General features: G+C 36.5%; 1 protein-coding gene across 5 annotated transcripts in view; it reads right to left on the bottom strand.

The window, feature by feature from the left end:
* Positions 1-1,666: 1,666 nt before the first annotated feature.
* The window catches only part of LOC132283150 (transcription initiation factor TFIID subunit 2), a 30,598-nt gene continuing 7,672 nt past the window's right edge, over positions 1,667-24,592 (bottom strand). For 3 of the 5 annotated variants that reach the window (XM_059785059.1, XM_059785061.1, XM_059785062.1), the window contains 17 exons: positions 22,932-23,057; positions 22,780-22,833; positions 18,048-18,116; positions 14,764-14,861; positions 14,305-14,652; positions 14,108-14,195; positions 11,723-11,848; positions 11,565-11,621; positions 10,628-10,707; positions 10,495-10,537; positions 8,861-8,947; positions 4,316-4,405; positions 4,007-4,065; positions 3,827-3,917; positions 3,586-3,751; positions 3,271-3,454; positions 1,667-3,018 (listed from right to left, as the gene is read on the bottom strand). In XM_059785059.1, the coding sequence (XP_059641042.1) occupies positions 1,833-3,018; positions 3,271-3,454; positions 3,586-3,751; positions 3,827-3,917; positions 4,007-4,065; positions 4,316-4,405; positions 8,861-8,947; positions 10,495-10,537; positions 10,628-10,707; positions 11,565-11,621; positions 11,723-11,848; positions 14,108-14,195; positions 14,305-14,652; positions 14,764-14,861; positions 18,048-18,116; positions 22,780-22,833; positions 22,932-23,057 (2,952 nt within the window). In that variant the 3' untranslated portion in view covers positions 1,667-1,832. The remainder of the gene's footprint in view (positions 3,019-3,270; positions 3,455-3,585; positions 3,752-3,826; positions 3,918-4,006; positions 4,066-4,315; positions 4,406-8,860; positions 8,948-10,494; positions 10,538-10,627; positions 10,708-11,564; positions 11,622-11,722; positions 11,849-14,107; positions 14,196-14,304; positions 14,653-14,763; positions 14,862-18,047; positions 18,117-22,779; positions 22,834-22,931; positions 23,058-24,592) is intronic. The other 2 variants (XM_059785060.1, XM_059785063.1) reach the window with 2 other exon arrangements.

Below are 24,592 nucleotides of genomic sequence, written 5' to 3'. Positions count from 1 at the left end.
GACCCATCTAAGTTTCATAATCACACTTACCTCCTTTGAGGTTTTAGTTTATGTAATAGATTTGCCCTTACTGCTAAGCACCTGACAAAAACAAATAGAATCCGTTGATATTAGCATCCATAAAATTGAAAAAAGATCAATTTTGCCCTTGTAACACTTAAAATGAGAACAATTATTTTATGGATATAACGGTTTAATAACACATTATTATCGTTTACCAAGTTGGATGGACTTCACTCACTCGATGGGAAGGTAAATAAAATTATTACATAGAGGGGGTTTCCATAAAATATTGACCTCCCTCAGTAAGTACCCGACCTTATTCATGGATATACGCCAGCTTTATTCAAACTTGACTCACCTAATGAGCATTCATGAATGTGGTCATTCAAACACCTAATGAGCATTCATGAATGTGGTCATTCAAACTCTCACTCTATTTTTCCGTCTCTCCCCTCTCTCTCTACTAACACACAACACATAATGAGCATTCATGAATGTGGTCATTCAAACTCTCAACTCTATTTTTCCATCTCTCTACGAAGTTTTTGCTGCCGTACCTTTTTGACCGTCTCCCTACTAGGTTGACCAATTTTAAACAGGAAGATTCCCAGTATCCTCCTTTACCCAACACAATCTCCATAAGTTGATGCATCATCTTTTTGCCACATGCTATACGTTATCTCTGGTTGTAACTTTTACCTGTGTTGTGTGTGTGTGTGTGAGTGAGAGAGAGAGAGAGCTAATTCAATCACCAACTGAAAGCAACCTATTTTTCACCAGTTGTGGTTCATATGATAGCAGATCTCATCCAACCATAGAAAACTGTAAACGGACATAATAGAGAATGGTTCCAGGTACCAGAATAGCCACCAGTGGGCGTAGCTGTTACCAATTTCCCAACTCATTTTGTACTAGAGAAAAGCCTATCTATGAAAATATGATTAATCTAGGTTTGGGGTAAGTTTTGATGGAGAAGTTGTACACTTTTCCGTACTTCGTATCCCAAGTAATTTCCTCCACAGTATTTGGCTTTGGCGAAACCTTGCCTTGGCCCGAAGGAACCTTAAGCACTTGTACAATGCTCAGGTCAAGGCTCTGAGCTTTTGAATCTTAAGCACTTGTACAATGGTCGGGTCAAGGCTCTGAGCTTTTGAGAATTGCTCTTTCAAGAGCACAGTACATGAAAGTTGTAATATGCGGGAGAGAGTCGTTGTCTATCGTTGTCCTATATGGTAGAATCAATGGGCGACCAAAGAAGCGAACATTTGTCGTCTATGGTAGAATCAGCAGGGACCAAAGAAGCTAACATTTTCCTGTGTGTAATAGTCCTGTGTGTAATAGACACCAGTACTTTTGTTCCAATCGAGATTCGAATTCTCAACCTCCTCTCTCAAAGGTTGAAGCATAACTAAATTATAAAATTTCAATTCAACTTACTGTAACCTCTTTTCGTATTCCACTTCTTTTTTTCCATGTTCTTTCACATTTTTGAACTTTTTGTCCTGTTCACTGACAGTACTTGGTTAACCACACAATGTAATTCGGTATGGAAGCCAAACAATCTTTTCCACAAATCAAAGCATGCTACTTTGCATGTCAAGGCACTCCTTATCATATTTAATACAAGAAATTTATCCACAAATCATAGGTAGTGTTGAAAGACTAACAAGAAAACAATATCACATTTCATTGATTACTTCAGTGTCAGTACATATAACTCATCACATTATGGGCCTACTGCTACACAATGTTGAAAATGAACAAATAGTTCGCGCAGAACTCAATGGAAGTTCGGCATCAGCAATTTCAAGTACGGAAGAATATCTCCATCATGATTTGTTGGGCATTCGGTTTTTTATTTTAATTCTAAGTTTATGAGAAGTACCTTCTGATGGATCAGCCCTCACGTCTGTCCTCTCTATCACTACCTTAGATCCGCTGGGTTCATCTGGTTTCAATTGCACAGACACCATGCTTGTTCCAGGTTCCTCTTTCGTACCAGGTAATTCAGCTAGAGGTGCCTTCGCCTCCTCTGCCATTGACATAGGCAATCTATTTTGAGTTTCGTCGTTCTTACTCTGCAACTCTAATAAAGATGACTTGGCCTCCTCACCGATCAGTGCTAATCTAGCTTCATATTTCTCACTCTTATTTTGCAGCTCCATTGAAGAAGATGCTTTTGTATCCTCAGTCAGCAGCTTTGCCATCTCCTTTTCTTTCTGCCGCTTCTCTTTCTTTAAGCGCTTCCGTTCCAAGTAATTCGGATCGTCCCGGTGACTTTTGTGGTTGTCCCTTTTTCGTTTCTTTTCTTTATTTTTCTTCTTCTCTTTCTCTTTGCTAGACAAACTCATAGCCAGTGAACCACTATCAAGATCGCGTATTGCGACAGATAGAGTTTGCAGACTTGCATATTTATGTGTCTCTGTCTCTGCATAGTCATCTTTCATGATGGAGGGCGATGAACGATCATCAGGTGGACATGGTGCAGAAACTTTGCTCGAATCTGCAGTGCACTGGAGTTCCTTCCCGAGTTCGTCACCATCACTAGCGAGTTTGGCGCTGCCAATACTGGCAGTGACCCTGGACCCAGGATCGTGGCATGAGTTGACTTCCTCAAGATTTTGATTGCTGACGCTTGCAGCCTCAGTAAAATTTCTTTGGGGTGCATCCACAGAAACGGAACTACTGGCACCACGGTCTGCATCATTAAGCCCACCTTGAGATTTTTCAACTGTCACATTATCAGCATCGTCGGCTCTACTGGATGCAGATTGTTTCACCCTAATTTTAACCACTGGCTTCCTTTGTTCATGACTGTTGGAAGCAGTATCTGCTTCCTTGGAGGCTTCCGGAATGATCAAACCATCATGTGAAAGGTTAGGGGTGCCCGGAGGAAGTTCGTGAGGCTTAGATTGCTTAACTAGTGCCGCAAAAATATTCTTCAGTTCACTGCAAGTTTCTGCATGACCCATTCGAAGCGTTTCATCTCTGGGGACTCCATGGAGTGTTGGGGGCCTGAAAATGAGAGTATGAATTAAGGTTAATGCAATGTTAAAAAGATGTTAACTTTGGACGCTAAAGCGAGAACAATAAATTACCTTCTATTAATTGAAATAAATTATAATTGCTGAATTATTGCCTACGAAATATTCTCAAGTTATTTTCATTGCAAGGACAATTCTAACTGTTTAATATGCAGAGACTAAACACCAGATAATGTTACTCATGTATCTACAAAATATTACAGGGAGATGATTGTCAGAGCACCTGCCCGCAAGGACTTGTAAAATGCAGAACATATAATGTCGTAGAATAACATTGTTGAATGCCATAGGACTCTCAAGCAGACGAAGCAAAGCCACAAGAGTCTCGCCCTTCACATCATTGTCAGGATCAGATCGACTCCTTATTTGACATAATCGCATAGCATGCACCCCCAACTTCACCTGCCCTGCAATGGAGCAGAAACTAGGTGAGAATAAGCACCAGCAAAATGACAAGAATAAAACAAAGACTCCAATAGGCTATTGGAAGAAAAATCAATCGGTAAGAAAGAAGATTTATCCAATAAAAGTTAATAACCTCTTAAAGATGGCTCTTCCTCCAAGTATTTAATGAACAACATTAATGTTGCATCAATCCCTTTGCAATGGTACTCAAGATCAAGGAGTGCTCTACTTGCTTCAATTCGAACTTGCCATACCGTCTTTAATTCCCGAAATGGCCTAATTAGTTCACAAACACGATCCTGCAACCAGCAACAAATACTACAAGTGAGACAAATTCAAACTGCAGCTGTTTTCAGAGGGAGGTAAAAACTTACGATGGGAACAAATCCTGAAAGCTTTAACGCAATCTGAGTCAAGGTCCGGATGCAGCTGATTGTCAACACCCCATTGTAGCTTGGCATCAGCCTGGTACATGCCATTTCCACATACATGCAGTGAATAACAAGTATAAATGATATAAATCATTGTATCTAATATTCTGTGCGTGAATTGACCTGTCAAACTGCAAAAGGCGGTCGATGCGCTTGAGAAGAGATGATAAAAAGAGAATACTCTGCCACCAGATTAAAAAGTATCAGAAGGTACGGTTTAAAACAAGATCTTCAAAGTCTAGGTAAGCTATTTTTGAAACTTGGATATACCCATCTATATTCAAACAGAAACATCAACCAAAAAACAAAAAACTGAAAAATAATGACTCAATATGAATGAAGGTAGAAAATAGCTCAAACGGAGCAGTTTTTTAGGAGGAACCAAAAAGCAAAAACTACAAATGGACAATAAAAAGAGTAATACTTACAAACCTGATGGCCAAATTCAAGTTCGCCAATTGCCTGCACTAATGCAGCAAGCCAGAACACATCCGAATATGGATTACCGTTGTTATCATTATACTGCAAGATAATTAAAATAAAGAAAACAGAAAAGGAAAAATGAGAAAATATATAAAACAGAAAGGAAAAGAAACAATTAAGTATGATTGAGGTATCAAAGCAAAAATCTAAAAACAATGTTTTTTTTTAAAAAGAAAAACAACTATATTACTTGTCAAAAAAGGCAGTTGCCTCAAAAATGTTGGGTGTAAGGAAAGTCATAATTTAACTTTCAAATGCTCATTTAAGCATCAAAGTGACAAAATTGTAGCACACAGTACAAAAAAATGAGCACCATAGGAAGTAGCAAGTAAACAATAAGAAAAATAGACAAAGGCATTAACAACATAGTATTAAAGCAGAGGAAAGCATGCACTTCAGAGAAGTTGGGGCAACATAAAGCTAAATTATCATAAATATAATAGGACTTCTGTTTTTAGATGTGGAGCATCAAATGATAACTGCTTTGTACATGATGTCCTCAGGGTACATCTTATTTTCTCTTTCATTTTCCTAAAGCTACAGAGTTTGCATGCTTTATATTTTCTCATACATACTCCATTCCCAAATTGTTTGTCCACCTCCTTTCAGGATGCCCCATAATAGATCTCCACGTCACAAACTGCATTTTTAGTAGGAAATATTAGAATGTTTTCTAACACACTAATACGTGAAACTTTCAACTTCCGAGAATCAGTTCCAAAAGTTTCAACAATCATTTTTCAATATTAATGCATGTGTTTCCTTAAAAGGTTGGAATATAAAAAATGGACAAGTAATTTGGGATGGATGGAGTATCTTTTGCTTGCATCCATCAAAAAATGCACTAGTGACTAAAGTTTTGGGTCATCTTTGCTCTAAATGAGGTAATCCACAAGAAAGAACCATGATAAGTGTGATGTTGTGGCCTGAAGTTTATTTCGGGGACATTGCGAGCTGGTTGACCTGAAAAGGGAGAGGGAAGGAGAAAGAAGAGCCGGGGGGGGGGGGGGGGGGGGGGGGAGGCGATTAGGGATTGGAGTGGTATAAAATCGCAGAAAATAAAGTAGAATGAGAGCTAGGGTTAGGGGGTTAAAGCTTGTAATCTACTGATTTTTGCATAGTAAAATCTTTTGTTGGATTTTCACCGTGGACGTAAATACAACTTGCACCAAAGCATGTAAATCTTTGAGTTATTTGTGTGGCGTATTTACTTTTCTGTCGTGATTCATGATTTGTTCTTGGTTCACGGTTGTTTGCCATACCAATAAGTCATCCCATCAATCAATGACATCAAATCACAATTATAATTCGAAAAATATCCCTACTTAAAAATTATATATAAAATGCAAAAACACATCATGAGGTTTACATAAATTGATAAATTCTCTAAAGTCACAAAGAAACTTTCTTGCATGTCTAACATACCAACTCTCTCTCTCTCTCTCTCACACACACACACACACACACTCACACACACGGGAAGAACCTGTAATTTAGGTTTGTCAGCCATGATCTAGAAGAATAAACTAATCCAAAGTAAGATGGAAATGGACATATTGAACTTATAATCTCTCAGCTGCTGAATGTAGGAACACTCTTTTAACCAATTTAACAACTACATAACTGTAGGCTATATTTTTAGCTATGGTCCTTTGATCCAAGAGGTCCATGAATGGTGGAAAATGATTTGTTAAAAATAGGAATGAACTGATGGACTTGGCTTTGGCAAGAGTAAAATGCTTAAAACAAAGAGAGTTATGGCAGCTGTGTGCCTGAAAGGATGTGCTATTCAGTTCAAAGTATTGAATGCGGGTTCACAACATTAGGTAAGTCAAATAGGTCTTGCATGCGTCCAGGGAAGTTATGACAAGTTAAGCTACACGCTTGGAGCCAATTACACCAACTAGGACCTCTAGCATGCTGGGATTGCATCACTGGACCTACATCCCACTCTAAATAGCCACAACAACAAGAAACAAAACCTTTTGCCAACTAGTTGGGGGTAAACCATATGGATCCTACTTTTAAAATCTACTTTGCCCAAGGCCATACAATAAGTCAAAAACCATGTCATCATATCTTCTCTACCAACTTTATCTTTTAGTTTTGTTCTTCCCCCACCCCTAGACAGCCACACCAACACAAAACAGTCAATTTGAGTTTGAGGAAATTGGGTCCAACGTGCATCCTGAGGACAACATGACATCTCCCTCCCTCCAAAGTCAAACAGCACATATAACCCACCCTCAATCATATTTAAGGTGGGACTACCTCAACTAGCTGCCAAGCCTAGAATCCTAAGTAGTTTCATCTAAACAGTTATATGGTTTGGTCATCCCATGTGACACATTGAGCTCGTAGATTTTACTTGAGCAGTAGGCGAACATCCGAAACATGTTGACAGAAAGGCTCAGGATGTCGCACTAAAATCCATCTCAAGGAACAGCCAACACCAAGCTACCCCACACCAACACAACAAATTTCAATTAAGTTTGAGTGAATGGGTCCAAAGTGCATCAGAAGGATAACATGGCATCTCAATCCCTCTTAAATCGAACAAGACATATATAACCCACCCTCAATCAGATTAAGGTGAGCACTACCTCAACTAGCCGCCAAGCCTAAAACCCAAGTTATTCCATCTGAACAACAGTTGTATGCTTTGGAGATCCCATGGAACACATTGAAATACGCCTTAGGATGTCATACTCAAAGCCATCTCAAGGAATGGCCAAACCACAGACATGCGGCTAAGTTAACTCTTTTCTGGGCAGCCTTCAAAACTTGAGCACCTAACCATTTGACCCATAGTGAGGTTCATGCCCAAAACAATGTGCCATCGTCAAAACTAAGCATTAGGGGACTCACTCACTCACACACACACACACACACACACACACACACAAAATGGCAATACCCGAGTACAACTCATTGACTTGTAACAGCCAGAGTCGGTAGATGCGATTTGAAGTCTGAAACTTTCCAAAACTCACTCAAGACATTCCTAATTAGAATTTAATTACTCCAACACTATTAAAAGGTACTCTAGGGTTCTCTAAATATAAGCATAAAATAAGAGACACAATTACACAAGTGTAATAGAGATTGAGAGCTTTGCTTTTGGATCACAAGCGGTTTCTTCATAAAATACCATATATTACTGTCCGATTGAGTTCTAAAGCAAGGAGCTTCATTGAATAATTCAAGATTGGTAAACCACAACACCTACACATCAAAGGATTAGATGACTAGTCATTAGAGATCAAATCACGGACCCGTTGACAGAGCCATCAGTGTCAGGAAGTTACTAGGGGTTATAACGTTTAGGAACAGTTAACCTAATTGCAAACTTCACTCTCATGATGGATTTTATCTACTTGGCCTACATCCCGTGGGTTTTCCCCGATAGGAATTTTCACACAGATCTCTTGTCCTTCATTTACTTTATTGCTTTGTGATTTGGATTATTTGATTGGATGAGGTTTGCATAATTATATGATTATTTTGTTGATTAAATAGGTTAAAATTGAAATTAAGTAGAAATCATCAGTATGCAAAAAACCTATTCACCACCCTCTAGGTCTAATTAGAATACCGTACTATAACATATCAGTGCCTCAGGTCTCACAGTCCCTAGATTTCCAAATTGTTTTCTTTGATATCAGAGCATGTCAATTGTAGACTTCAAACAAACAAAAATTTTATGGAAAGAAACAATAAAGGCAAGTAAAATGTTCAAATGTTAAAAAATGAAAGACATGTTCAAATCATTAAATGCAACACTATTTTACAAAATAAAATAAATATGAGAAACAGGAAGATCAGAATGGTCAATTTTGAACAGTGGTATCATGCCTTACATGGTGTACAATGCATGTATAGCACGACACTTTTTCAAAACAAATCAATGACACAATATGTTTCCCAAATGAGGCACGAGGCAGGGAAGTTCACGAGGTAAATTAAGGCTAGAATTTTATATATTAAATGAGTTCCAACTTGGCTCTACAGCCACTTGAATAGGCCAATGCTGGACTGAGGTTGGCGCACTACTCACCACCTTTTCTTTTTTAAATTTCTATGATGGTAATCATAGCCTCATACTAGATGGCCTATTAACCAGAAGACAAAACTAGTTCATCTTACTAAGAATATTTGAATGATATTTCAAATAGAGTCAACCAGAAAAGCTAGAACCAGAATTTCCATTTATTTTCTAGACACTATTTTAACCTTGAAAGTTGAACCTAATGCAACACTTAAGACATGCAGGAATAAATTAAATCCTACACAGAGGCATCAACCTTGATTATGACAACATACCACTGAACAATCAGAAAAGTACAAAGTTTTGAACTTAATCTTTAAAATTTTTCTTTCTCACAAGTAAATTTTTGTTTATTAAAAATAGATACTCAAATAAAGTAGTCAACAAAGTCGAAGAAAGTAAGACATAGGTCAAACAAATGCAGTCAACAAATAGCATGTAACTACCTTCAAAAGTTGTAAAACAAACTCCACAGCTTCTCTTGGGCTTTTCTTATCTGTTGATCTGACCATAGCTATGGCATGTGGAATAGCCTGAAAGAAAACGAGAGAATTTAAATGGCCATTTTCGAAAAAATTAGAAGATTTATTTTCATCAAACAAGCACAATCCATCCAAGGTAAAGTCAACCACCAACCATCATAATTATTATGAAACATGAACATTATGCTTTAATTTAAAATTAAAACCAAAAAACAACTCCACTATTGTGTATTCCCAAACTAAATATTCGTTAAGATTTGGGGACATGTATCAGTTGCTTAATTTAGGTCCACAGTTGGATTGAGAGATCCCAACTAACGACACTGGTTTGGGCTGGGTTAAGACCTCAAGCAATGTCATCCAACCAATCCCAACAACATGCACAAATAATCGAAGGGAAGGAATGGAACTTTGCTTCCACTTTTTATGAGACACATGTCAGAATAGATGCCAAGCCCTATCAAAGCATGTTTAAAGAAGGTGCAAAATAGGTGGATTAAATGAAAATTCGCAATACATTCTGATCACAATAGCTGGATCAGATGAAAATCTCATATGCTTGTCTTTTCACTTTTAATGAGGCATCACAACATATTAAGGAAGCAGACAGACATTGATACAGAAAGAGCCCAAATGAAGCAAAGATAGAGTAGAGTAGCTTCAAAAAGATTTCCATTATAAGACCAGAAGCTTCTGGTATTCATGGGGGAAAATAATAGAAAAATAAAAGCAAGAAAAAGACGTAAATTCAATAAACGTCATCCACAAGAAGCCTTTTTTGAAGATGGACACACTGCTTGCGACATCGTGAGTTCAAAAATACCCACAAAAAGGGGGAAAAAAGGAAAGGAAAAAAGAAAAGAAAAAAAAGGGAGATAAATTAAAGGAAGAAAGAAATTAAATCAAAAGAAAACTAAAGGTAGCTTCCAAAATGAAAGCAGCTTTTATAAATTAAATGCAATTGTAAAGTGACTTTCAAATTTGTTGCATCTTAGAATTTAAGACCCATCTCTAAAACTTTAAATAATTATATTAAAAATAACTTGAACTTTATTTATCAAAAAAATAAAAATAAAATAACTTTAATTTGCAAGCAACCTGCAAAACACATGATAATGCCAGCACTGCTACAGTGACACCAAATCCTTCTTGTAACTTTTAGCTAGGGCTGGCAAAAAATGACCCAACCCGTCAACCCGGCCACATCTGCCCAGTAATTAATGGATTTGGGTGAACCGTTCTATGCTCCGGATAAGATATGGGTGGGACTTAAATGACGCTTGCATTTAGCAGGTTAAAAATGGGTACACATTCAACCCATATTCACTAGTCCAATATCACCTATATAAACACACACCAAAAGAAACCCTAATTCTTCAATCTCTCCCCACACGCTCTGTCTCTCTCTCTCTCTCTCTCTCTCTCTGCATCGTTGCTCTTTCTATCTCTAGCCGAACTCTTCCTCTCTCTCTTTGGCTCAATCACGATCCCCCTCCCTCTATAATTAATGTTCAAAACAAGTTAAACACAATAGCAAATTATAAATTAAGTAATCTGATCAAATCTAGCGTATTACACATCCTACCTCAATGCATTACCTCAAGTACAAAGTATTCTGGGAAATCATGAAAATCATTAGGCCTGGAACGGAAGAAGAGAACAAAACTGATCATATAACTGGTCTGCACAGGAAGTTTGTCAAATTCAAACTATGAAAATCAAGAAGCTCACTTGGGGAGTCCAATATTTGCATCAAATCTCCGACTTTTATAAAATTTAACAAGATGGAGCAAACCAGCCCAATCAGTTTCCTGATAGAGACAACACAGTGAATCACAAATCAATGTCATGAACAGAAGTTACAGCATCCAAACAGAGAGTTAAAAGCATTGCTGTTTAAACATGCAAAACCAAATAAGTAGTCTATGATAAAGCGCATGTTTTTATAATTTATTTATTTTTATGTAAGTAACATATTAAATGGTGAAGGGTCTTCCATACTTCACATAATAGATTCTCCCTCTGTCCCATATTAGATGTCCTTTTGGGGGAGTAAAGCTTTTTAAGGGGACACGTAATTATTGCATTGTCCCTTTTGAACATACTAAGACCCTTTCAATTTTAAATATATATATAATCAAGTTTGAAATTTTTTAAAACTTCAAGGGTATTTTATGGAAAGTTGTGAAATGTGTTGTTTGAACTTTTAAAGTGGACAAGTATTTTGGTGCAGCCCAAAAAGGAAAGATGGACAACTAAATTGGGATGGAGGGGGTATTAATTAGCTTCACATAAATTAATATAGGAATTACTCTATGTTCCCCATCAGTAGTTCATTAACAACTAAGTTATGGAAATTGGCTATATATAAAACCAAAATCATCAAATCAAGGAGTTAGTCCATTCCTGATGACGAAAGAACAGTTAAAATAAACATATGGTGACATTCACACACTACATTATATAGCAAAGTAACTTAAACTTTTCATCAGTAAATAAAACCTTCACATGAACAATGTAAAATAATTTAATTACTACTGTGAAGCAGGCAGCATCACAGTAATACTCCTGATAATTGTATGTGTCCTTATGTGAAACTTTCATGAGATCTGCATCTGTGAACAAGAACACAAATGTTTTCAAAAAACATGTCAAAGCACTATATTACCTCAGATGCTGTATTAGCCAATGCAAATGCTGCCTCGATCCGGACTCTCCAGAAGGCCTTGACACCACGTAAGAAAAATCAATATGCATCTTTTAAACAATAACCAAGTATATGCTTGAAAGCATGAGATAACGTAAGAGAGAATATGAAGAGAAAACCTTTGAGTCACTGAGGAAATTATTCAGAGCATTGACAACAGAAAATGAAAGCTGTGGAAATGTCTCTAGTGTTGCAATTGCTTGTGCCTGCGCAACAACATCTTTGTCCTTCTCTAATTGGTTTATCTGAATAAGCATCCGCATTTAACAAATACCTAATCAAATTAGTAATCATATGGACGAAAGAGGTGATTTCTTCAAGAAAGATATATATATATATATATATATATATATATATATATATAGAGAGAGAGAGAGAGAGAGAGAGAGATGCCCCTCAATTAATTACGAAAGCAAAATAGTAAATAAACTATTACAAACGTCCGAGCATGACGCCAGTACAGATCTGAATGCTGGGGAGGGAATAGAGACAGACTAAACCTTTGCATTATTTGACGCAAAAGGGCTGCCCCCAGACTCAAACTCACATCCTCACGCTTTTGAGCCTGAGCTTTTACCACTACACCATGAAATGACCCAAGAAACTAGATAACTTTGGTGTGATTTGCACAACATATACACAATATTGATATTAGTTGGTAGTTGGTACACAATCACTTAGACAGCAGCACAAATGACCCGTATTTCATCATGTCACACATTCATGTGAAAACGTTTTGTAGTGTCTACGTGGTCTTTAGGCAAAGTAGCTCTCCTGCAGATCAGATTCCTCACAGGTGTGAATCCAAAAGGGGTGTCAAATATAAAAGAGTTGCCCAAGTGGTTACTGCAGTATCGTTACAGTGAATAAACACAAAAAATTGCCTAAATAACGGACTCGTGAGTTTGCTCATATAAAATTGTTAGCCAGAAAAGAAATTAAGGACTTAGTTGCCCCGAAAGGACAGGCTCTAATGCTTAGCACTAGTTCCTCAACAGTCACTCAGAACTTCTGCGGGCATTTAGAAATAATACCAGCTCAAAATATAAAAGATCTGTTGCAAAGCATAAAACGGAAGCGAAAAGATAAATAAAACAAGTAGAAGACACAGATAAATAAAACAAGTAGAACCGACAGTTATTACGTGGTTCAACCACTAGGGCCTACATCCACAGCACAAAGAGCCCAAAGGGCTACATCACTTTTATAATACTCTCTCAATTCATATACAATAAAATGGTGGAGGCTCCTTTATATAGGAGAAGCAATTATGGGAATGGAAAGAGATAGAAAATAGGAAACAAGAAGAATTTTTCCCCATTGATTCCTCCAGTAACACTAAATCTTTAATAATAGGAAACAACATCAATTACTGAAAGATTTTCCTCTACTGATTCTTCTATTAAATCTTCAATACTCCCCCTCAAGTTGGAGCATGAATGCCTAACTTGCCATTGAGATGACGAGTAGCACCAAGTGTGAATGATGAAGAGAGAAGAGAGAAGACGAAGAACAATACTACCGAACACACCGACAGCCCAAACTAGTCAATAAAAAACTACCGGAGACATGGCAAAGGAGAGGACAATGCTACTGAACACACCTGCAGCTCAAACAAACTAATAAAACTGCCGAAGACACGGCAAAGACGAAGATAATGCTACCGAACACACCAGTAGCCCAAACAAGTCAACAAAAACCTGTCGGAGACACGGCAAAAGTGAGGACAATGCTACCAAACACACCGGCAGCCCATACAAGTCGATAAAAACTGCCGGAGACGTGACAAACGCGAAGAACATTACTGCCCAACAAACCGACAGCCCAAACAAGCCACAAATAGCACCGAGAAACCCTTAGCAACATTTTAGATGCTAAGGGAATACCTCAAAATAGGGGCTCTAATACCATGTTGTAAAGCATAAAACGGAAGAGAAGAGATAAATAAAATAAGTAGAACATATAGATAAATAAAATAAGTAGAACACACAAATATTACGTGGTTCAGCCACTAGGGCCTACATCCACGGCACAAAGAGCCCAAAGGGCTACACCACTTTTATAATAGTCTCTCAATTCATATACAATACAATGGTGGAGGCTTCTTTATATAGGAGAAGAAATTATGGGAATGGAAGGAGATAGAAAATAGGAAACAAGGAGGATTTTTATCCACTGATTCCTCCAGTAACACTAAATCTTCAATAATAGGAAACAACATCAATTATTGAAAGATTTTCCTCTACTGATTCCTTTATTAAATCTTCAATAACAATAAAAAGAACCAAGAAAACAGGTCCATGAACTTCATGTCTACAAATTCCAAGTAGATGAAAGATTAAAAAACAACTACTACTAACAACCAAATAATTTTGTAGAAAGAGCTTGTGTTTGAAATTGAATGATCAATTTTCCCATAAAAGAAGGCCACCAAAGAATTGGAACAATATATATTCCACTTAAAGAGGGAACTCCAACAGAAAATGAAAAAAGGCCATTCTTACCCACATCTGCAGAGGTTGATTAAAATGAATTTCAGCAAGATACTCCATTTCTGGGTCTGCCCTGAGCCACAACAGGGGAGAATCAGCACTGCAACAACCCATATTATGAAACATTCAGGTAAGAGTTCCAGAAAAAATTTCAATATCCAAATTCTAAACAGAAAATTTCACAAAAGTGCATTAATAAGATAGCATACTTGGAACGCATGTCTAGAGTGGGCCCAGCATCACCATTATCATCAGAGCCATCAGGTTTTGAAACCTTTTTTGGCTTTTGGAAACGTTTGGTAGCAAGTTTCGAATGGCATTGTATTTCCAGCAGCTGCCAAGTTTCTCCTGCCATTGGTAGAATTGGATGATCATACATGCCATCGAGCTCATGAACCCTTATACTCATCATCCCAGGCCATCCTTCATCCCCTTCTCGATTTTCAGAATCAGGTTTACCATTATGAACTATCACACTCGTATCTGGTGTAGCTGTGCATCCCCGAAGTACTGCCAGTTCAACCATATTTTTCCGTTTGCTATAGGAAAATCCCATCCTAAGTGGGTCCCAAAATAAGGATGGCGATTAAACAGATTACATCAGCTAAAGGATGTCAGTTGTCCAAAAACACAGGAGGAGCAAGATATTTAGTGCACTTAAATCGTACCTTAGAACTGGACAACCACAAGACCCCACCCAGCGAGGAAAAAATTCTTTAAGAAATGGACGCTCGAGATTTCCAACCTTATTAGCCAAGTGCCGGAACTGCATTTCAAAATTTTCACCGAATAAATGAACCTCCAGATTTCAAATGAAATTATGAAGTATCCAATCCGTTGCGAAATGCAAAAGATAAACAATCAACCATGACTAAGACATTCAAAACCCATATACCATAGAGAATACTTTTATGATTATATCAAAATGAAACAAGTATTTGGCTTTTAGGATTAACGACTCAGAGGAGGCTGGACAAAGGCATAGTATTTTGGACCCCCTTATTGTTCCATCCACATATATAATTGAACCCAGATAGTATACCCAACGGACAATTTTAATTAAAGCACAGAGTCTGAAAATTTTGAAATCTTCTAAAAGGAAAAGAAAGGTACAATAGAGTGAAATGTGAAGTTCATGCACATGCGGATACCATTGATGTGGGCTACGTTTATGAGGAAGGGAATGAAAGGAAAAATTGACCCCCTATATCACATCATGTTTTCAATTGGGAGTCGATAGAGACACCTATTGATAAATAAATGGGTATGTACTAGTGCAAAGGGAAGCTATATGAGAAGGCAGAGGTGAGGAGGTCTTAAATGAATGCTTCCATATACTTTGGAACTACTGCATCAATGGACAGAAGCAACAGGAATATAGGAAGGGCTGACTAAGAACAAGAAAAATTAAAAATACGAAGTGGTCCATTCCAACAATAGGGTTTATGTAACAAATATGATCATATCAGTTGACCATAGCCTTCTCCATTATTGGAACTTTGGCAATTGGACCTCACAATCACTAACTTGCTCCAAAATTGGAGAGTGAATATTGCGTGGTTATAGAGTAATGACAGGAAGTCCTTTCTAGAATCGACAACAAATCCCCTTGCTACTTCACAGTGCTTATGAAGGAGAGATTTAATAAAGAAGAAGAAGAAGAAGAAGAAGAATATTGAAGGGATGAGATGCCTATTGACTAAATAATGAATTGGCAGACTTCACAAAATTTCGCATTCATCAATTTTTATTTTGTGCAATGTAGATAAAATAAAGAAGAAGAAGAAGAAGAAGAAGAAGAAGAAGAAGAATATTGAAGGGATGAGATGCCTATTGACTAAATAATGAAAGTCTGCAAGCTACTCTCTTGGCAGACTTCACAAAATTTCGCATTCATCAATTTTTATTTTGTGCAATGTAAATAAAAAAAATGGAATTTCAATGTATTCGTAAATAAGAAATTATTGCAATTATTACAAAAAGCATACAGACTTTACAAACATATATACAAGTTTACCTTTTGCAGTCCATATTGGATTATTTTAGTTCACAAAGTGATGTAGTGTAGAACTTATAAATAGTTTAGTTATTTTAGACATCAATAGTAATTACTTCTGAGTTTTATGTTAGTTTTTAGTGATTTCTGGTTCTATGACTTTAACATGTAGGAGATCTCCACATTACTTAAGTGAGTTTATGCAATGCACATGTAAACTTAAGTGCCTAAAGTATGACGCTTGGAACAACTGTGGTCTTGACATGTAAGCAAGGAGAATACTTGGTTGTAGGCTATGTCACATAATTCTAACATAGGAGAGAGATTGGTTTTTAGGAGTGTGGAAAACTAAGGTGGATGCTATCAATCTCTCTTTACGCCTCATCTTCTTTGGGTTACTCCCCATACTTGCATGTTCTTTTCCTTCCATACAACGACAGTTTTGAGGACAGAAATCGCATAATAATATAAATTTTGAATCTTCCCAGACCTTCATTTGATTGATTCGATTCAGATGTCTAGCCCCATAAATGGTGGAAAATAACCCTAGCCCATTGCTTAGAGTTAATATATTTTGTCCCTTCTCTTAGACTTACTGAGTTTGTGGACTGTTTGGTATTGACAATACTTGTGGTTTATCAAATCTTATTCAATAAAGTTTATTTGTCAAATTGAACTCGGTCCTCTCTGAATTTCCCACCTCTGTTATTGTTTGGTGTCCATGCATGCTAGTAGAAATGTAGAATGGTAGTTTAAGTTTGCTATACATAAAGAACTGAATTAAATGAGCAAATTTAAGTGACCCTATAGCTGCATTACAAAGCTAAATACATGGACTCCGCTATTCTCCTTAGCATACCGGTGTCTGATACAAACCTAAATCAAACACCTGGATCCTCTCACTAATAGTGATGATGAAAAAAAAAAAAAAACTCAAATTCGTATAGTCAAAAATAGATGAAAACCCCCTTTTCACCATATTTCGTTTAATTTAAATTAGCATGAATATATTCTTACAAGAATAACAACATCATAAATTACACTTTTATATAGCATATTATGTTTCAAGTGTGCAAGACGTGTCCACATTTCTGCATCCAAGTTTTGGACACATTTCAAGCCGAATCCCCAGAATCAAAGATTTGGGACACTTACCCAAAAAATAAATGTACCCGAATCCATGTAACATAATTACAAAGTTTAAGAATGTAAACATCATTTAAGCATGGTTTATAATTATTTGTCATTCAAATCATAATACATATGATTATTTATTGTTTACTCCATGAATGAACTACGTATATGTTTTTTTTCTTATTTTGCAAACTTATGTAAATTAGGGTCTTAAAACAAAACCTTTTTCAATTAATCCACCAAATCACATGTCATTCAAGTCACGCACCTTTAACACTTCGAAGACAGAAAATAAGATATCCAAAGTTCCTCAATGAATGGCAAAGAAAAACAGAGCTAGCCATACAAACTAAGGTTTTAGACCAGAAATGTCATTTGACTCATTTTACACAAAAAATAAATAAATAAATACTTCAATAGTAATAGCACCTTGGAAAATACAGTCAAAAACTAAAATGAAAATAAAAATTAATTGCTATCTAAGTAAAAACTACAAAACCAGGGTATAAAGATGATATTAACATTAAACAACACCAAAGGCAGATGCTCTTGCAAAGAGGACTGCTCTTAAATCATTGTGCATTGTTGGGGACAATAAGCCACCTTACATCTCTTCTAGCTCAGAGAGGGCTCCCTCAAGTTGGAGTACTTTATTGGACAATATACCAGGCATATCTCTTCCAGCACAGCAGCATGGGTTGTGCTGTTTTCTTGGTCTTTGAATATTTTTTTTTTTAAATACTCTTGTGCCTAGACCCTCTTAATTTTTAAATTTTATCCTTCAAAAGTGGGGAAAACATAAATAAGAGTATAACTAATTACCTCCTTTGTACTAAGACTTTTCACAGCACGAGTAGTATCTTGAGCCCGTGGAACAATTCGATGCAAAATCTATATATGATAAACAAAAATAAGGAAGAACAGCCATCAGAAAACTTGAAAAGCTTTCCACAAAACATTAATTAATAAAAAATACAGCAGAAGAGAGAAGGTGCACTTATTTAGCTCCAACTGACATAAATGGAGAAACTGAGGCATAAATGACGCATATGGCAATGCTTGAACAAGAGAAAGAAGATGGTATTAGAGAAAGTGTCCTGTTAGCATCTATCTATAAACCAGGAACTGATACTAAATAAGCATAGAGCAATCATCGAACAATTTTCCTTGCCTTCAACTAAAAGAAAGGTTCCAAAAAGGCTATTACACAATGTTGATCTGTCAATTCAAGTGTAGGCGTGTGAACACGTCCCAAATATGTCTTGCAACTCCCCATGGAAATTCTGAGTGCATACAACATATAGAAGACACTTTCTAGGACGCATGTTCTCCAAATAAACCCCGTCCATAATTATTGACAGCATGAAATTAGTATAGCTGTATTTCCAATCTAAGCATTCTGGAACAACAATCAATCACCGTCTATTGGTTAACACCTCAGATTAAGAAAGAAGATGAAAGTGGCTTTGTGGGAATTTGAATTCCTTCACATAATTCCAAGCCTTTTACAAAAGGTTAATACACAATACGAGAAAACATATTTTGGCACCCTTAACTCGGAAGTACCATTGTTTTGCTTCCCCTTCTCTGTCAATTGGAAAGCCAATCACCAGTGTGAACCTAAGTCACACAATCCTTCTCAACAGGTGTCGCTGTCATGCTCCGAGCGCGCTCCCGCTCTCATGCTCCGCGCACTCTCTCACTCAGATTCTCACAGTTTATGACTTAATTATGCCGCTCTCACGCCCCCACTTTCGAATTCACTCTCGCTCCCGCTCCCGCTCCCGCTTTATGTGACTTAGGTGTGAATCATCTTTTACAACTCTATGGAGAGACAGCTTCTACCTTCAAAGCTGCAAGCTGGTTTCAACACATTGCAGAATAATAGAACGCTGCTCATAAGCACATAGAAAATCATCTTCATTCCCCAAAATAATCCATTCTACACAGAACCCAAAGGATTTTGTCCCTATCCATATTGGTGAAGAAAATAGCTTCTATTGAACTCCGTTTTAAGAAGGCTTGTTATAAAATTTCGAGTTTACTTTGCTGCCATGCTGGTTGACAACCATGGCATGATGTCTTGCCTATGAGTTCAACTTCATGCTCTTAGTTCCATCTGTTAGGTCACGGGACTATGTATTTGCAAATCTCATTATAAAATCCAGATTTTATATTTTTTTGTTTAGTTCATTTACTTTTAACTATTGGTTGATTTAGTTAGGGCTAGATATACCAAGATGAAAAGGAAAATCCTGACAAAGGTAAAAATGTAAATTTACTTCTTAAATACATAACTCACCAATTACTCAATTAGGGTTTTATTTCTTTTCCGGTAATTATTCGGGTTTTATTTTTGTGTATTCATATTATGGTTTGCATTCATATCATACATTATGGTTAGGATGTATTCTATACAATGCAAAATATATAGAGGTTTTAAGGAGAAAATTTGAGTTTACCAAAACAGGATGTGGGATCGATCAACCCCAATTGGCTGAATTCGATTAATCAAACATGAGGTGGATCAAATGGAACTTGGGCTATTAGCCTATTAGAGAGCACTTATCTTTTTTTATTATCTAGCATACTACATTAAAAGAGGAATCTGAGTGTTGACAAATATACTTAAGAAGTTCGACACCAGAAACAACAGGGTTAGATTGTTGGCAGAGGAGATCTAGTAATAGTAAGAAGAGCGGATCACGATCACATTGGTAAATAATCTCGTATATCAACAGCAGTAAAGTTAGAGGTAGACGTCGGATCTGAGGTAACTTAAGTGGTTTTTGCAAGAGCTATTAATGATCATGATTATTTCTTGAAAACCAAGCTTCGGTAACTATGATGTCCTATGATTATCATGCCAAGTGGGACCAACATGAGAAGAACAACAATAATTCCTGTAATGGGAAATCTTGAAAGGAAATTATTAGCCTCTTTACAGTCATTGATTGGAAACAAAGAGGTATTCTTGGCATACTGTGACGTTGCACAAAGGATTTGGTTCTCCTCTCAACCGTAATTATAACATGAATGGAAAATAATAAAGAGGTAACCTCCATTAGACAGGTCATCCAGATGGCTATCTCCGGAGAGCACAAAGGCAGAAAACATTTAGATTTGTGCTGTCAATGATGTGGTCCATTTCAATGCACCAGAATAGTATTTTCAACAGGCATACCGAATCCCATGGAGAGACACACAGGCCCAGAATTTTTCCAACCAATTGTTAGAGCTTATCATTTCCCCACAAAATCTTTGAGCAAAAATCTACCCAGGTTAACAAGAACAATGGCTCCAATGCTAACAAAATCCTTCAGAGCAGGATTCTCTTTTTGCAAGGACAGAGACCAATATGGACGTCGCTTTTTGACGGAGCATGGAAGCATAATCAACAATGAGCGAGGGTTTATATTGCATGAAGAAGACTGCAGATACATGGTTCAAAGCTGCTTGTTACTGTGAAGCCACGAGTTTGGTGCACATGGAGTCAATGACTCTCTTGGAAGCTATTAAGTAAATGGAGACAGTGATGTAAATACTGCTGTCCATACTTTTCTAATTTTTTGCAGATTTTGCCAAGAGTTTACAGACTAGAGGAGTTTAATTGTATGGGCCAAGCTTCACGAAAAGGTAAAAGCTAGGGCTGACCTGCAAGAGGATCTGAGTTCTAGCCTAAGACTGCATGCAATATAATTCCAAAGGTTATGTTTGTCTATATCATTCCCCTCCCAGCACCCCACAAGGCAGCAGTAGAACTAAGTTACCTTTAAGAATGTAATTGAATAATGGTATTGTGGATCCTGCTATACAAATAACGTCATCGTATAGAAAAAAGGAAGTAGAGATCTCTAGAGGAGGCTCATGCAAATCTACGTTGGGTCTCAGGCCAAGATTTTTTTTCCAAAAAGTAGTCCAGAACAGACACGATCTAGCTCTTGCTGATAATACATGAAGATCTTATTTTTTTTAAAAAAAAAAAAATGTACAAAACAATAAAAAAAGAGTGGAGCCTCCTCCGCATCTCAAAATTGGGTTGTATTTGGTGTTGAACTATATTTTATGCATTATTTAATACAATTCTGCAGGTTTGTTTTGTTTGAGTGTTTTTTTTTAACTTTACAAGCCCATGGTTACTATCTACGTTTCCCAGACACAATATGTAGCTTTGTAGTGGTGCCGGTGATCATTAAAATTTTGCCCCTATATATGTTATTCAATATTTATATGAAGTGCTTAGCAATTCTGAGATTGACTTTACCAGTTAAAATATATAAATTTACTTCCGAAAGTTGAGCCCAAGTCATTTTAGAATTAGGAATACCTTCAAGCATGTAAATAGCTGTCTAAATCTTTCAACTCAATGAAGGACAAGTAAGGAGAGCTTTCCAGCAACTATTCACTTAGAAGATTGTGTAATGCTTTTTAAACCATATGCGTGAGAGCTCGGGAATCTAAAATTCATGCCTAAAATCTTTTAACTTCTGAATTTAAATCCCTCCTACAAATGACAATAAAGTACTTGCTAAGTAGATGATACATTTGAGCAAAGATGTGTGGAACAGTAGGAAACCAATAAAAGAACTCAATAGGAATCTTAACAATAGAGAAGTCACTTCAGTTCTTACTTGCATTACAAAACAAAAACTGTTGCTTTCTCCAAGTTCTATGTGTAGATGGATGAAATTCCCAGTCAGAGAGCAGTTATACATTGATCAGTACTGCATAGAATCTTAACCAGAGATCTACGTGAAAATATTTTAGAATATAGATGGGATTCTAAAGAAAAATTTACAAGCAGATCCGTCTTTAAGATCTTTCATTGTTCTTTACAAGCAAATTTGTCTTTAAGATCTTTCATTGTTCTTTCTTAAGTAGCAGCATCTTGAGGTCCGGGTATTATTCGTGGTTTGGCCAGCATGGTATGAGGTGGACAATTTCCTAAAAAGTAAATCTACAAGACCTGGGGGAATATAATGTCACAATCTCTTCATAATCTCTAGTCATCAAACAGAAACATGTTCATTTAACTTCATTGATGATACTGTAGAGCCTGTAACCAGACCAAGAAGATCATAAAGAATTGCACAGTTGTCTGCTGCATTCTATTGCATAAAAGAAATGCCAAAATTTTCTGAAATACTAACTCTATTGAACAAAGGTTTTTAAAGAAAGCAAATTAACTACCAATATATAATTGGAATAACAAAACATCTTGAGAGAGTGATAGAGTTGACTTCTGATATGTATTGGTTCATTTGCCACATCTGTGCATGTGGCTTTCCTCAAATAACAGTTCCCAACCTTCTTGTATGGATTCATATATAGTTCCCTTACTAGTTAGTAATGATAAAAAAATATGAATGGCTATGGCGTGCCAGTGCCACAAATGATCCATGGCAGATCCCCTATGGATAAACCTTTAAGAATTAATTATACAGCATGAGACAAAAGGCACAGCAAAAGTAACAAGCAATACATAAGAGTAACCTCCTTAGTCCACCGAAGTGTTAACAAATATGGTGAAAGTATAAGCAGCTTGGATTCTTACTTTGCGGAATGACTCAGGCCCCATCTGTTTTTCCAACATTTGAAGGATTGCCACCTATTAAAAGATGCAAAACGGTCAGGCCAGAAGACGATAAGAATTGAACAAAAACAACAAGTATGAAAATAATAATAATAATAATAAATTTAACTTACAGACTTCCATGATCGTATTTTGCCATATAAACCAATGCACTGGGTTCCATACAAATCCTTGGATGAAGCAGAGGAACATAAAGTAGTTGCACCACTATCATCTGCTTTGCAAACAGCACAATTTGCCTGCACTTCAGGGGAAAAAATTAATAGATAGTAAAAATATAAAATATCAACTATCGTAATAGAATTTTTGCATTAGTCTTTTGGGGAGAAGACAGCAATGATTTTAACTTTTACATATTTGTACAAAGTTTCGAAGAAAAACAAAATTGATAACGCCAAACACTCGTCGAAAAGAATGTATTACAATAAAATATTATAAAGCGTAACAAAAACAAAAAAAACAAAAAAACAAAAAAAAACAAACCTTGCCATATACAGAATGTGCAAATACCTAGTGTTCAAAAAATCCCCCCACATTTTCCAATTTGAGCAAATAAGGACAAATCTTCAATTTGCCGTTAATTGAAGAATGAAATGACAAAAATACCCTTACGGCGAAATGAAATTTTTAAAAAAAAAAAAAAATCTGATTTTCCACCAATCAATTTATTTTTTCTTTCCTAATATTATTATTATTATATATATCACCTCTATGCATTCAACCGCCGCCACCACCCTCTCCATCTTTCCACCACCACAACCCCTCTCTCTCGCTCCATCCACCATTTCCCTCTCTAATTCTACTTTTGTATGTAACAAACAAAAGCACAAATCAAATATACCTTGGCCGTTGGATCTGTTGTCACAAATCAAATCCACCTTGGCCATTGGATCTGTTGTCACTGAAACCAAGGCATCAATATCTTTTGGAATCAATTGATACTTGAGGGCTATGTCACCATCAAATAGATTTGTAATTGACACTCAGAAGTTACCTGACCCGCATCAAATAGATTTCTATTACAGCATCTCTACTACCATGTATATCTACTACACACACGTGCGCACATATAAGCCTCACCCCCATTTTATTACGCATTCACGGTTCCACCCAAATCACATACACTCGTTTTCCCTGTTTTAATTGATTTTTTTTTTTTTTTTTTTTTAGAGTTTTATATATTTTTTGCTGTGTATGTGTTTAGCTTTGTGTGTGTATAGTGTGTGTATATACACACAAAGGAAGAGGGAGAAATAGAAGAAAGAGAAGAGACTGAGATAGAAGAGAGAAGAGAGTGATGGAAGAGAGACAGACGAGACAAAGAGAGAAAAAGCAGAGAGAGAGAGAAGAGAGATTAAAAATGGTATTTTGGGACTTATAAAAAAAAAAATGGTATTTTGGGATTTTTCATTGATTTTTTTAGCCAAAATTGACAGTCAACAGATGTATTTTAATGAGGGCAATTTGCTACAAAATTTCAAATTCTCGTACCATATAGCAGGGGTGTTTCTTGCACATATTTTATATAGCAGGATTTTTTATTTTTATTTATTTATTTATTATTATTATTTTTTTTTTTGCACTTTACCCTATTATAAAATTTATGGTTTGAAATTGTCCCCACATATGAATCCAATCAAGCATCAGTTTACCTTGCTATTTACTAGGGCGGGCTAGAAGTCATTTTAACTCATATAGTAGGAAAGTAAGCATCACAGATCATAGATGTGTGGGCCAGGAGAGAATTAGGAAAGTAATATTGCTGTTCTCCTTA

Source organism: Cornus florida, unplaced genomic scaffold, assembly GCF_030987335.1.
Source record: "Cornus florida cultivar Cherokee Brave unplaced genomic scaffold, ASM3098733v1 CherokeeBrave_3.0.0_Hap2_Chr11, whole genome shotgun sequence".
Lineage (NCBI taxonomy): Eukaryota > Viridiplantae > Streptophyta > Magnoliopsida > Cornales > Cornaceae > Cornus > Cornus florida.
Note: the sequence above shows the minus strand (reverse complement) of the source record. Positions and strands in the feature narration are given on the sequence as shown.